The 13,879-nt window shown below is 39.4% G+C and overlaps 1 protein-coding gene across 1 annotated transcript; it reads left to right on the top strand.

Annotated features, from left to right (window-relative positions):
* The first annotated feature begins 2,510 nt into the window (after positions 1-2,510).
* Positions 2,511-13,011, top strand: LOC116776080 (uncharacterized PE-PGRS family protein PE_PGRS54-like). Its single transcript, XM_061525454.1, has 9 exons — positions 2,511-2,616; positions 3,466-3,680; positions 3,924-4,148; positions 8,034-8,285; positions 9,101-9,526; positions 9,716-10,099; positions 10,289-10,822; positions 11,015-11,512; positions 11,702-13,011. Exons 1-9 carry the CDS (start codon positions 2,610-2,612, stop codon positions 12,890-12,892), a joined length of 3,732 nt encoding a protein of 1,243 aa, XP_061381438.1. The 5' UTR covers positions 2,511-2,609; the 3' UTR covers positions 12,893-13,011.
* Positions 13,012-13,879: the final 868 nt, after the last annotated feature.

Here is a 13,879-nt window from a genome sequence, read left to right as displayed (position 1 = left end):
CATACATAGCTATAAAGTATAATGTAATATATTTTTTTTATTGCACAATAAAGACTGCTCAACATTGACATTATTTTATATCATAACAATGCTAAATAAATGTGCCATAAATGTATTAAAAATTACGCCGAATCCGTATCTAATCGAGCTTTATAGCCGCTGTCCGCGTAGTCCAGTTGCGTATTTATCCCGAGAAGGAAAAGTTTTAATATACAGCTGAAAAAATAATTGTATAATATTTTTCTATGTGTGGGTAAGCAGACGATATATGTGGCAATGTTTTAATATCGTGTTAACGCACACTATACGTAAAAGTGTCGATAAATAACTTCTAAGTTAAAAAATTACTAACTTCTATAAAAGAAGTATATTGTGAAATAAAATTATATTTAAATTATAGACTATGTAAATGTTTCTGTGTTCTTAAGACACTTTTACATAATATATATATAATGTGAACTTAGTTATTTAAATGATTGCGTTCCTTTACAATTGTCGCATTAGTTTAGTTAAACTGAAAAGCTGAAAAGCCCTACTTAATGCTTTCATTGTATTTAAAATATATAATTTAATACAATTTTCAAATACGTTGATTTCAGGGTAATAGAATTTATGTAAGTAATGATAAGCCAAAGTTGTATTATAAACAAGATTGTGATCACACCAAAAGTCGTCCTCTCCTATAACATGTACAATAACACACAGGATAATATTTTTCCATTTGCATTGGTTAGAGAGCTCAATCAAAATTGAATTAATCTCACCTGACCCGGCTGGAGCATGTGGCATGAATATTTCAGTGAATATCGCAGTGTAACACAGAGGCATATTGTAAGATTTTCAAGAGTACAAGCCAGAACAATGCAAGCTCTCTTATTGTCATATTAAATGAAAATCTCTCATCTCCTTACCGTCTTTTGTATCACAACCAGAACTACAATTACCCGTCATAGTGAATCCTACATTAAGGTTAATCTATAAATATTCATCATGTTGTAACTGGAAAAGGAATTAATATTATTCAACAGTAAAAAATATCACCATAAAAAATGCTACACAACGAGAGTTTATAGCCCATTTTTCCCCCTTTTTTTAATATTTTACTGTATTTTTTTCAAATAATAAGTAATAATATTTTATTATGATATTTTATAAAACAGCATCTCATTTTACGTACCACACAGCTCATCTTAAACTCTGGTTTATTCTTCAACATTGCAAAATAGATTACATAATGTCCAAAAAACTTTTACTGACATCCGCTTACCATCTAGATATAACAATTGTCATAGTTCAATGAATGATGTCAATTGATAGCAAAAATCAATGTTTCAAAGAAATATTTTCAATTACCTAAACTTAATGATTGCTTTAATTTTATTTACGTTATCATTAAGTTATACTAAATCTATATATATATATATTTTTCAATATATTTATATATATAATATGAAATGGGAATCAAATCGTCTATGAGAGGGCGGTACTTCCCCGGTCCAGCCAGCCCATGTTCGAGCTTTAGTTACTTAACCACAGCTAGGCTCTATCAGTTCTACAGAATTGTGTGTGATTTACTTTATCCTGTGACAGTCAAAAAAATTATAAATAAATTTTTATATCTTTAAGAATAAAATCTGACGACACTAGCAATTATGGCACCCGAATGAGCTTAGACTTTTTTGCTCTGATCTAGAAAATAATAACCTATTTGTTAGCTGTTGTTGGCGATTTGGGACTCCGTGGAACCTAGCTTAAACCAGAAGTCGGTTCGGTGTGATTGAGGACGGCTCAATAAAATTATTACAAACTTAAAATTAAGGTACAGAATTTCACAAAGCCTATGTCGAATTTTGGACTATTATTTAAAAATCACATCAAAGAATTTTTATTAATACCTCTCTCGCGCTTCTTGTTTCCTAGAATAGAAAACAGAAGAAAGTTAAGAGTGGCGGCAGCTCTCTTTCGTCTGCCCGTGATCACGGCTGCTGAAAAGTAACCGAAACGTCGGGACTATGTAGTTTTTTACAAAAATAAAGCACGCGTAGCATAACCGAAAAGTATTAGTTTCATTTTAGATCTCACTTCCAACTTCTTCGTCACAAAGGGACTAATAATTCTACGTTAATTACAAGATCCTTCAACAACATCAGAGGTTTTCGCAGACCATATCACTCCTTACTTCTCATAATCAGCCTTTTCTGATCTTTGGGTCTATTATCAACTATAAATTTCTGCTCCGCGCAGTTGTCATATCTATGAGCGATTCAGAGCTATGATACAATGCACACAGAGAAAAAATAGTTTCAAAAAATCGTCATAAAATTATAATATTTTAATACAAACGCATTTTAGTTTTAATTAATACCAAACATGATTATAGATAATTCTAAAACATTTCAAGGATAGGAAGTCTTTTTTTAACATTGATAGCATTCAATTGATAATTAATATTATCATTGATAAGCGCGGTAGCTATCTATTATCGTATTTTCAGAAATTATATATAAATAAAAAAATCTTTTCAGCTACCAGTCATTTTGTACGGAAGAGAAATCGTTTGTTTCTTCAGTGCCAATTGTTTAAGGAACTGAAGGCGTCTCAGAGGCGCTATGATTGGTACGTAACACTCGATTATAAAGACATTATAATGATCACTTCAAATGAGATCAACTCTGTAGACCTCATCCGCCCGTAATCACGGTCGCTGCAAAGTAACCGAAACGTCTGGTTTACGCGGTTTTGTTATAATAATATAATGCAATATAAATAAAATAAAAAACAATAAAGTCTTAAACGTCCTAAAATAACTTTACAGACAATCCTGACCGTGATCTCATTATTCTTATTAGTTATCAATTACATTTCATGTTAATTCTATTAATATATTGTGATCCAAACAGGACATTTCCATTAATTAAATATTTTTATTAAAAAATATCATATCATTGTATGTAAAAATATGGGTAGATGTAAAAAATTACAAAATACTTAACTAGAAAATAAGTTACTCTTAACACTGGAACTGAAATTAAATAAATTTGGGAGGTCAAATTCAAATTATAAATACGTAAAACGGAAATAATTGAGATGTTACGGAGACATATCTGGATGTGTCGGAATTAAGTTACTCGATAGAATAAGAAATAGGAATAAATTTTATAGAAAAATTATCTATCAATAAATAATAACGTATTGTTACATGTTATGATTTAAATTAAAAATCAATTATTTCATTATTATTATTATTTTAATTAATATATTCCAATTAATTAAATCATTGACTGTGTTTGAAAGAATGTTGGGAGTTAAGGTGACTAAATAACTTCGGCTGTTACTCTAAACATAACTATTCACGTAAAAAAGAATAGGCTTCGTATTTATTATATCATCCAGTTATTTAGAATTAATCGGAAAAATATTGATTGTGTAATATAAAGAGTAACCGTTGTTCTTTGACGCTTCCAGTAGGGTTATTACTTCTGGGCATCGTAGGCTGTTCCTACGGTCGGCCCCAGAGCAATGACCTCCAAGTCCCGGGTGCTACTTGTCACCCAGGATCCAAAGACCAGCTTGTACCCCATGAAAGTGATTGCACGAAGTTCTATTCATGTCTGAGCGGCCGGCGATCTCTAGAACCATTGCAGTGCCCTCTGGGGACGGAGTTTTCGTCCAAATACCAGGCGAGTTATAAAATAGCTAATGTCCTGAGAGATCCAATCGTAATCGTGAAAATCATTGCCAAACGAATTTAATTTTAATAAGTAGAAACAAAAAAATAACTATATTTATTAAAGTAGAATATAATCATTGCGATGAAGCCACGTGTAATGTTTTTATGTATAACAATTTAATTATTTTTAAAGCATCATGTATGTTAAAGAAATTTTAAAATCTGTTTTATTGATTTCCGTAATTTTCTTCAGGTCTGTGTACCCGCCGTTCTATCTGATTGTCAACGGTCAGTAGATATTCAATATCTACCTACAAGTTTACCAGACGATGTCCTCCGAAACGGATGTCCCAAGGATTTTAGCAGACAGTTACTTCTGCCTCATAAATTAGACTGCAATAAGTATTACTACTGTGACCGTGGCGAACTAAAGTTATCCGCCTGTCCGGACCTGAAGTTGTTCAACTTCGAAAAACAAGTGAGTTTTTTTACGTGAATATTTATGAAGCGGTAAGCAAATATAACTATTTCAGATTTAATGTGCATTTATATCCTAATTTGATATTTGATAGTAACTTATTTAGAATTAATATAATAACTACAGAATAAAAAAACAATAATTTAACATAAATTAGGTGTATAAGGGAATTTCCTGTAGTGATGAATACAGGTTTAGACAAAAAAAAAAAAAAAAAAATTGTCTCAAGGAGAGATCAAAACGTTAGCATATAAAAAACAACATGAAAGTAATGAAGTTACAAAATTCTTTAAAAATTACAACTATATTTAAAATATTGTATAAATTATTGATATAAATTCTTCTGTAACATATTTATTTTAATAATTTTTTCACCGTAGTAGCTGAGAGTATTTTTGCTATAAACACGCTCGCTGTAATCCAAGTAGCGGGCCTTACTTGTAAACTCTACTGATAAGGAATAAGGAAACCGGCAAGAAAGGGCTTCCGTTCCAATTAAATCCAACATAAAAGATAATCACAGTAATTACTATAATTATATAGGGTTTTCCATTAAGGGCGCTTGATCTTTAAAATGCAAAAAAAAATATATGTAGGAAAGATATTTGCGAAATTTTTTTTTTTATTTGGAAGGTCTATCGACCCCATTATGTATGGAATATGACATCATTCAAATGACCGCCACGGCTTCGGTTGGTGGCGCGCACACGAAAGGTCCAATTTTCGATGACTCTGGCGCACAAATCGGGCTGTATTTGATCGATGGCATGGCGTATGTTGACTTTGAGGGCATCGGTGGTTTGCGGCTTGTTGGCATAGACCTGCGACTTAAGAAAACCCCACAAGAAAAAGTCCAGCGGGGTCAAATCGCACGATCTCGGTGGCCAGTTCACGTCGCCTCCGCGCGAGATGACCATGTCCAGAAATTGCTCGTGCAGAACTTCCATCGTAGCGTGTGCTGTGTGGCACGTAGCGCCGTCCTGTTGAAACCACATGTTGTCCAGATCCATATTCTCGATTTCAGGCCAAAAGAAGTTGGTTATCATCGACCGGTATCGCTCACCATTGACGGTGACGGCCACACCATTATCGTTTTCGAAAAAATACGGACCAATCACGCCTCCGGCCCAAAATCCGCACCAAACAGTCACTTTCTGCGGGTGCATTGCCACTTGGTGAACCTCGTGTGGATTGGTCTCGTCCCAAATACGGCAATTTTGCTTGTTGACATAGCCATTCATCCAAAAATGCGCCTCGTCGCTGAAGATGATTTTTTTGCCAAAATCGGCGTCAACTTCCAACTGCTCTAATGCCCAGTCAGCGAACACACGGCGCTGTCTATGGTCATTAACCTTGAGCTCTTGGGTCAGCTGGATCTTGTACGGGTGCAGGCTCAAGTCACAACGCAAAATTCGCCAAGTTGTCGTCTGCGAAAGGCCGAGTTCCTGTGCGCGACGCGGAATTGACTGCCGCGGGTTTTCGAGGACACTGTCGCGCACAGCGGCGATATTCTCGGCAGATCTCGCGTTACGTTGACGCACGGGAACCGGCTGATTGTTAACTGACCCGGTTGACTCGAATTTGTCCACCAATCGACGGATAGTCGACTCGGCAGGACGATCATCGCGACCGTAAAACGGGCGAAGTGCGCGGAACGTTGCTCGAACTGAAGACCCATTTTCATAAAACAATTTTATGATTTGCACGTGCTGCTCGACACTGTAACCTGCCATGGTGGTTTGGGAGGACGGAATGAATATAACACACTGCATTTGACAGCTGTCACTCAAACAACATGGCCGCAATCAGCTGTCAAAGTTCAAGCGTCCCTATTGGAAAACCCCATATACGTATCAATTACAATTGAAAAAAAAATCTACAAGTCCAACAATTCACACAAAAGCTCTTATAATAAAAAACACATATAAATTATAAAACAATCGTGTTTAACTTCCCAGTCGATACTCGGCTTGATTTAAATGCGTATACTAAATTGATTACAATACAAATCGATAAAACAAAAATCCCCGACTTGTAAACAGCCGGAAAATAAACGAATTACTAATATTAGTATATAATAAAATAAATAAGTCAAACGTTGATTCAATATGAGATAACATTAAGGTATAAAATGATTCTACTCTAAATTACAATTTTTTAAATGTACCTATGTCCTTACTCAATTTCGCGATAACTCAGAAATTGCAGGATTATAGGATTTAAACGGAGTTTTTATATAGGCTAGTATAAAAGTCGTGGTGGCCTGGAGGCGAAAGGCCCGTCTCTCGTGGATGAGGGCGCGGGTTCTAAACCTGGCAAGTACCAATGTGATTAGTTCTGAGTTATATGTACTTTCTAAAAGTATTTAGACACTATTGACCGACGGTGAAGGAAAACATCGTGAGGTAACTTGGACTTATAATTTCAAATTATAAGTTTGAAATCGCCAATCCGCCTTGAGCAAGCGTGGTGATTAATGGTCTAACCTTCTTCACGTGAGAAGAGGGCTTTGCTCTGCAGTGGGCTCCGATAAGCTGGTAATGATGAGTGTAAAGAGTGCTAAATAGTGCTAGGGGTAGAAATTGATTATGTTACTTTAAGACAAATTTTACGAACTTTGTTTACAATTCACGATGGATAGCATATTTTAAGTTTCATTTTCGATTGGAGAAATAGTCAAATCTATAAAATTTACAATGGGATTGTGATATCTCGAGTAAGAAAAAACCTAACATTCAATTGATATTCATAACATAACGCTTAAATCCTTCGCATTGTACGTCGGATTGCTTTGACCCATTTTTTAAAATTCTCATCCATTAAAATTTGGAATAAAATAGTGTTCTATCAAACCATGTGAATAAATCTAAAAAATAATAATGAATATTATACATAAATTAATATGAAACAAAATGTATGTACTTCAGCAAATTTCACGACGCTCACACTGGTTACTTCGCTGCATAGCAAGAGTACCATGCGCATGTGCTTTTAATCTACCGACTCACTCTCTTTCTCTCTCCTACTTTCTACATTTGTGTATCTTTTATGTGCGTTGGGATATTGGACGCTACTCGCGTGCGTTCGAGCGCCACGCCTCCTGCTCTGTCCCTTTTATGAAAGGAGAGTGAAAAGTTTTACGCAACCTTGTTGGAAACTCGTAAGAAGTTGTACTTCAATACACAATACTGGCAATCGCTCAAATATTTTTGGTCACTTTCAAGAAATGTTATTGTTAGACTTAACGTTATATATAATGTCCTTATATAACAAAGGCGCTGTTATGTACCCGGGACAGTTAAAAAACTTTTGGAAATAATAAAAAATAAATAAATCTGTACATATTTATAAGAATGTTACCTTGAAGGAAACATTAAGTGGATTGTTGTAAAATTAGTTAGATGAAGTCGGGAACAGGGAGGTAGTTAATTTTATTCAGGCCATGGAATAAATTCTAGCTGATATTTGTAGGCAGCCCCAAAAGGTTCGTTTCAAATTTGGTTAGGTAGGGCGAGGAGCATGGACGGTGGAGGTGAGCGTTTAACGCGTTTTAGATAGGGACCCTTTAGCCTACACCTGGGTCACAAGTCCCAGGCACTGTTGAAGCTCCTCTCCCTGCAACGCGATGGACCCGGCACCAGCACGGTGAATCCATTGAATGTTAAGAAGTTCGTCTCGGGATTTCCAATAGAAATCCTATGTTTTTTTGACCCTGACAGAAACGTTAAATCAAAATACAAATAGACTCGATTCTTCAGATTTATTTTAAGTAATCCGAGATACAAATTAAAAATTTTAAGTGCATGTGTTGAGGATTTTTGTAATGTGATGTAGTCAGTAGCATAAAATTCTGTTTTTAGTATTCTAATACTTATATATTTTTAGCAATGTGACTGGTCAGAAAACGTGGATTGCCTCTATGATGAGTTCAGCTATGAACAAGAAGCTGGATATGGGCATGCCACCGCTCTTCAGAGTCCAAACTTCCAGGAACTTTCGAACGGTTGTCCATCAGACTTTAGTTTAAACTGGCACCTTCCTCATGAAAATGACTGCAACAAATTCTACCAATGTCTCTTTGGAGAGAAAGTATTGAAGTCATGTTCCAGCAGTCTTCATTTCAATGCCCAAATACAGGTAAAAATCGTCATTTATGTGTTATCAATCAATCGATCAATACGTATTATAATACAAAGTCAGTCACCGAATCTGTCTGACTGTCTGTTTGCGATAAACAGAAAAACTACTGCACCGATTATCAAACAGTTATCACCACTCGATAGCGTGGTTCTCGAGAAAGGTTTTAGTATATAATTTGTTAAGTTTTTGTATTTACTTGCGTTTACATTAACAGTACTTGTTGAAGATGTCGGGAAAACAGGAGCCGTCTCAGAGCCTTTAACGAAAACGCTGCCTAAGGTCTTTGAGATATAACGAAATAATATATGATGGAATTCTGTATCTTATATAGGAATACAGAAAAGTCCGCGGTGCAAATGTCTATAACTTAAGGATAATATACTATATCCATTTTACAACTTTTAAAAATTGGCATTCCTAAAGCGTTTATTGCAAAGCTATTTACATAAATACGGTACTAAGTCTTATCAAAATAAATTACTTCGTTTTCATACATCAGTATCTGTATATTAGTTTTTAAATCATTTAAATCGGGCGCACCATTTGAAAGTAATCATAATATAAGTTTAATAATTATCAAAATTAAAAAGGCGATTCTATATTTTTTTGTAAAGGGCCCGTGCGAAGCCGGGGCTGGTACCTAGTAAAATATAACATATTTGTTTATGAAGTTCTTTCATTATTTGTAGAGTTAGTTCTACAAGTTATTCGTCGATTTTTTTAATGCAATCCATTTTTGTTAAAGTTCAAATAAATATTCCTAAAAGTACGTGAAAATAATAATTGTAATAGATCCTTAAATATAACTTCAGGTATGCGTTTTTCCTGAGGAAGCTGGATGTGATGGAAGTAATGGCAACAACGGAGGTGGCGGTGGCAACGGAGGTGGCGATGGCAACGGAGGTGGCGGATGCAACGGAGGTGGAGCATTCAGCGGAGGTGGCGGATGCAACGGAGGTGGAGGAGGCAACGGAGGTGGAGGCGGAGGCGGAGGCGGAGGCGGAGGCGGTGACGGTGGAGGCGGTGGAGGCGATGGAGGTGGAGGTGGAGGAGGAGGAGGTGGAGGTGGTGAAAATGGTGGAGACTTCGACAAGCTGCCCAACGGCTGCCCATCAGACTGGAACATTAATTGGCACCTTCCTCATGAATCTAACTGCAGCAAATTTTATCAATGTGTCTTTGGAAAGAAAGTAAACAAAACTTGTCCTGCAGGATTACATTTTAATGCAAAATGGCAGGTAATTGTTTACTCATTGTGTAATCGTGATGGCAAAATTATTTGTTAATATGGTCTGCATAAATAAAAATATCGGTAAAGTTTAGTTAAAAATACATATGTATAAATAAGTAATTTTAGTCGGGTGCTAAGCTCTCTAAATTTAATTCATTTAACTTAACAAAATATAATACACTTACTTACATTTCAGGTTTGTGATTGGCCTCAAAACGCGGGTTGCTCTAATAATGGTGGAGGAGGTGGAGGAGGTGGAGGAGGAGGAGGAGGAGGAGGTGGAGGTGACGGAGGCAATGGAGGCGACGGAGGCAATGGAGGCGACGGAGGCAATGGAGGCGACGGAGGCAATGGAGGCGACGGAGGCAATGGAGGCGACGGAGGCAATGGAGGAGGAGGTGGAGGAAGTGGTGAAGGTGGCGGAGACTTTGACAAGCTGCCCAACGGCTGCCCATCAGACTGGAACATTAATTGGCACCTTCCTCATGAATCTAACTGCAGCAAATTTTATCAATGTGTCTTTGGAAAGAAAGTAAACAAAACTTGTCCTGCAGGATTACATTTTAATGCAAAATGGCAGGTAATTGTTTACTCATTGTGTAATCGTGATGGCAAAATTATTTGTTAATATGGTCTGCATAAATAAAAATATCGGTAAAGTTTAGTTAAAAATACATATGTATAAATAAGTAATTTTAGTAGGGTGCTAAGCTCTCTAAATTTAATTCATTTAACTTAACAAAATATAATACACTTATTTACATTTCAGGTTTGTGATTGGCCTCAAAACGCAGGTTGCTCCGATAATGGTGAAGGCGGTGGAGGTGGCGGAGGCGGAGGTGGAGGAGGTGGAGGCGGAGGTGGAGGTGGAGGTGGAGGTGGAGGTGGTGGAGGCGGAGGTGATGGGGGCGATGGAGGCGACGGAGATGGCGGAGGTGGTGGCGGCGGAGGTGGAGGCGGAGGCGGAGGAGGAGGAGATGGAGAAGGCGGTGGATGCGATGGAGGAGATGGAGGAGATGGCGGCGGAGGTGGAGGTGACGGTGGTGGAGGCGGCGGAGGCGGAGGAGGTGGAGGAGGCGGCGGAGGCGGAGGAGGTGGAGGAGGCGGCGGAGGCGGAGGAGGTGGAGGAGGTGGTGAAGGTGGTGGAGACTTTGACAAGCTGCCCAACGGCTGCCCATCAGACTGGAACATTAATTGGCACCTTCCTCATGAATCTAACTGCAGCAAATTTTATCAATGTGTCTTTGGAAAGAAAGTAAACAAAACTTGTCCTGCAGGATTACATTTTAATGCAAAATGGCAGGTAATTGTTTACTCATTGTGTAATCGTGATGGCAAAGTTATTTGTTAATTTGATCTGCATGAATAAAAATATCGGTAAAGTTTAGTTAAAAATACATATGTATAAATAAGTAATTTTAGTCGGGTGCTAAGCTCTCTAAATTTAATTCATTTAACTTAACAAAATATAATAATACACTTATTTACTTAACAGGTTTGTGATTGGCCTCAAAACGCGGGTTGCTCTAATAATGGTGGAGGCGGTGGAGGTGGCGAAGGCGGAGGTGGAGGTGGTGGAGGCGGAGGTGGAGGAGGTGGAGGCGGCGGAGGCGATGGGGATAATGGAGGCGACGGAGGTGGTGGCGGCGGAGGCGGTGGAGGCGGAGGTGGAGGCGGAGGCGGAGGAGGAGGAGGTGGAGGAGGCGGTGGATGCGATGGAGTAGATGGAGGCGATGGAGGAGATGGAGGAGATGGCGGCGGAGGTGGAGGTGGCGGTGGTGGAGGCGGCGGAGGCGGAGGAGGCGGAGGAGGTGGAGGAGGTGGTGAAGGTGGTGGAGACTTTGACAAGCTGCCCAACGGCTGCCCATCAGACTGGAACATTAATTGGCACCTTCCTCATGAATCTAACTGCAGCAAATTTTATCAATGTGTCTTTGGGAAGAAAGTAAACAAAACTTGTCCTGCAGGATTACATTTTAATGCAAAATGGCAGGTAATTGTTTACTCATTGTGTAATCGTGATGGCAAAGTTATTTGTTAATATGATCTGCATGAATAAAAATATCGGTAAAGTTTAGTTAAAAATACATATGTATAAATAAGTAATTTTAGTAGGGTGCTAAGCTCTCTAAATTTAATTCATTTAACTTAACAAAATATAATACACTTACTTACATTTCAGGTTTGTGATTGGCCTCAAAACGCGGGTTGCTCTAATAATGGTGGAGGAGGTGGAGGTGGTGGCGGCGGAGGTGGCGGAGACGGAGGTGGAGGCGGAGGCGGAGGAGGAGGAGGTGGAGGAGGCGGTGGATGCGATGGAGGAGGTGGAGGCGATGGAGGAGATGGAGGCGGTGGAGGCGATGGAGGAGATGGAGGAGATGGAGGCGGTGGAGGCGATGGAGGCGATGGAGGAGGTGGAGGCGGTGGAGGCGATGGAGGAGGTGGAGGTGGTGGAGGCGATGGAGGAGATGGAGGAGATGGCGGCGGTGGAGGCGATGGAGGAGGTGGAGGCGGTGGAGGCGATGGAGGCGATGGAGGAGGTGGAGGTGGTGGAGGCGATGGAGGAGATGGAGGCGGTGGAGGCGATGGAGGAGATGGAGGAGATGGCGGTGGTGGAGGCGATGGAGGAGATGGAGGCGGTGGAGGCGATGGAGGAGATGGAGGAGATGGCGGCGGAGGTGGAGGTGGCGGTGGCGGAGGCGGCGGAGGCGGAGGAGGTGGAGGAGGCGGCGGAGGCGGAGGAGGCGGCGGAGGCGGCGGAGGCGGCGGAGGCGGTGGAGGTGGTGGAGGTGGAGGCGGTGGAGGCGGTGGAGGCGGAGGAGGTGGAGGAGGCGGAGGAGGCGGCGGAGGCGGCGGAGGCGGAGGAGGTGGAGGAGGTGGAGGAGGTGGAGGAGGTGGAGGAGGTGGAGGAGGCGGCGGAGGCGGCGGAGGCGGCGGAGGCGGTGGAGGTGGTGGAGGTGGAGACGGTGGAGGCGGTGGAGGTGGAGGCGGAGGAGGAGGAGATGGTGGGGGCGATGGTGGAGGTGGCGAAGAAGGCGATGGAGGCGACGGAGATGGTGGAGACGGTGGAGGTATTAGTGAAGATGATAGATGCCAAAAAGAATGCCATGTACCCCACTGGCCACATGAAAGGGACTGTGACAAATTCTGGCGTTGCGACGGAAAAAATAAGGTTCTTGGTGTTTGTTCTGAGGGTTTACAGTTCAACCCAAACACTCAGACATGTGATTTTAAATGCAACGTCAAATGTCAAAGTAAATTCGTGCAGTCTACTGCACAAGAAGATGGCTTGAAACTTTTCCTTCCTTGGGATAAAGTTGAAGAAATCGTTATTTTATCCAAGGACAATGAATTAAATATCAGCGATGACTGATTGCTTTATTTTGCTTATTTGGTTTGTTTCAAAAAATTATTGATTTTTGATTTTTGATTGATTTTTTTCTCATAAAAATTATAATGGAAAAAAATAAATATAACTCAAAAGTACCGAGAGCAGTGTGAACTATATTATTTTATTCCTATCTTCTTAACATTGCTAGCGTGACAAACAACATATTCATAGGACCAGGTGGTAGCTTGTTGTTTATTAAGTAAATTCAAAAAGGGATGTCAGCTAACGAAGGGGCGATTAGTGAAGGTCATGATAATATCTGATATGTATTGTAAGGTTTGCTCTTTAGCACTTATAAAGTTCCAAAATATGTATTCATAACTACTTATATTATAAATGCGAAAGTAGCTCGGTCTGTCTGTCTGTCTGCTAACTTTTCACGCCTAAACCACTGAACAGATTTTGATGAATTTTTGTAGAGAGATAAACGGAACACTGGAGAAGGACATAGCCTACCTTTTATCCAGATCCCGATCCCGAAACTACACGGGTGGAACCATGAAGTGCAGTTCGAGTTCAGAGGCCGTAATGGCAGAGAACAACCCGGATTTCCACGTGGACAGAACCTAGTCTTTATTATTCCCTTAATGCAAAAAAATATTCAGAACTGTAGTTTAACTTTTGAAATTAAATCTCAAGAGCAATCTATATTAGTCCTTAGAGGTAACATCAAACCAACTTGACCACTTTAGGCTCAACAGTCGATTCTGATTTTAATCACATTGGTTTTTTTCACATGAACACGGGCTAAGAAACAACTTTATCAGAAAGAATAACTTCTCATGAGCGTATCAGCATCCACTGCTTTAATTTGAACAACAGCTTCAAAAGCGAATTTAAAAAGTTCTTAGAGAAAAATAAAATTCGAGAAAGTATATCATTATGTCGGGCTCATTTAATTGTTGTCAATTATAATTTAAGAGAAGAAAACATATTCAATTTAGTTTTTGATTAAATTAATTATATTGC

Source organism: Danaus plexippus, chromosome 28 (assembly GCF_018135715.1).
Source record: "Danaus plexippus chromosome 28, MEX_DaPlex, whole genome shotgun sequence".
NCBI classification, from domain to species: domain Eukaryota; kingdom Metazoa; phylum Arthropoda; class Insecta; order Lepidoptera; family Nymphalidae; genus Danaus; species Danaus plexippus.
The sequence above is the reverse complement of the archived record's forward strand: the minus strand, read 5'-3'. Positions and strand labels throughout refer to the sequence as shown.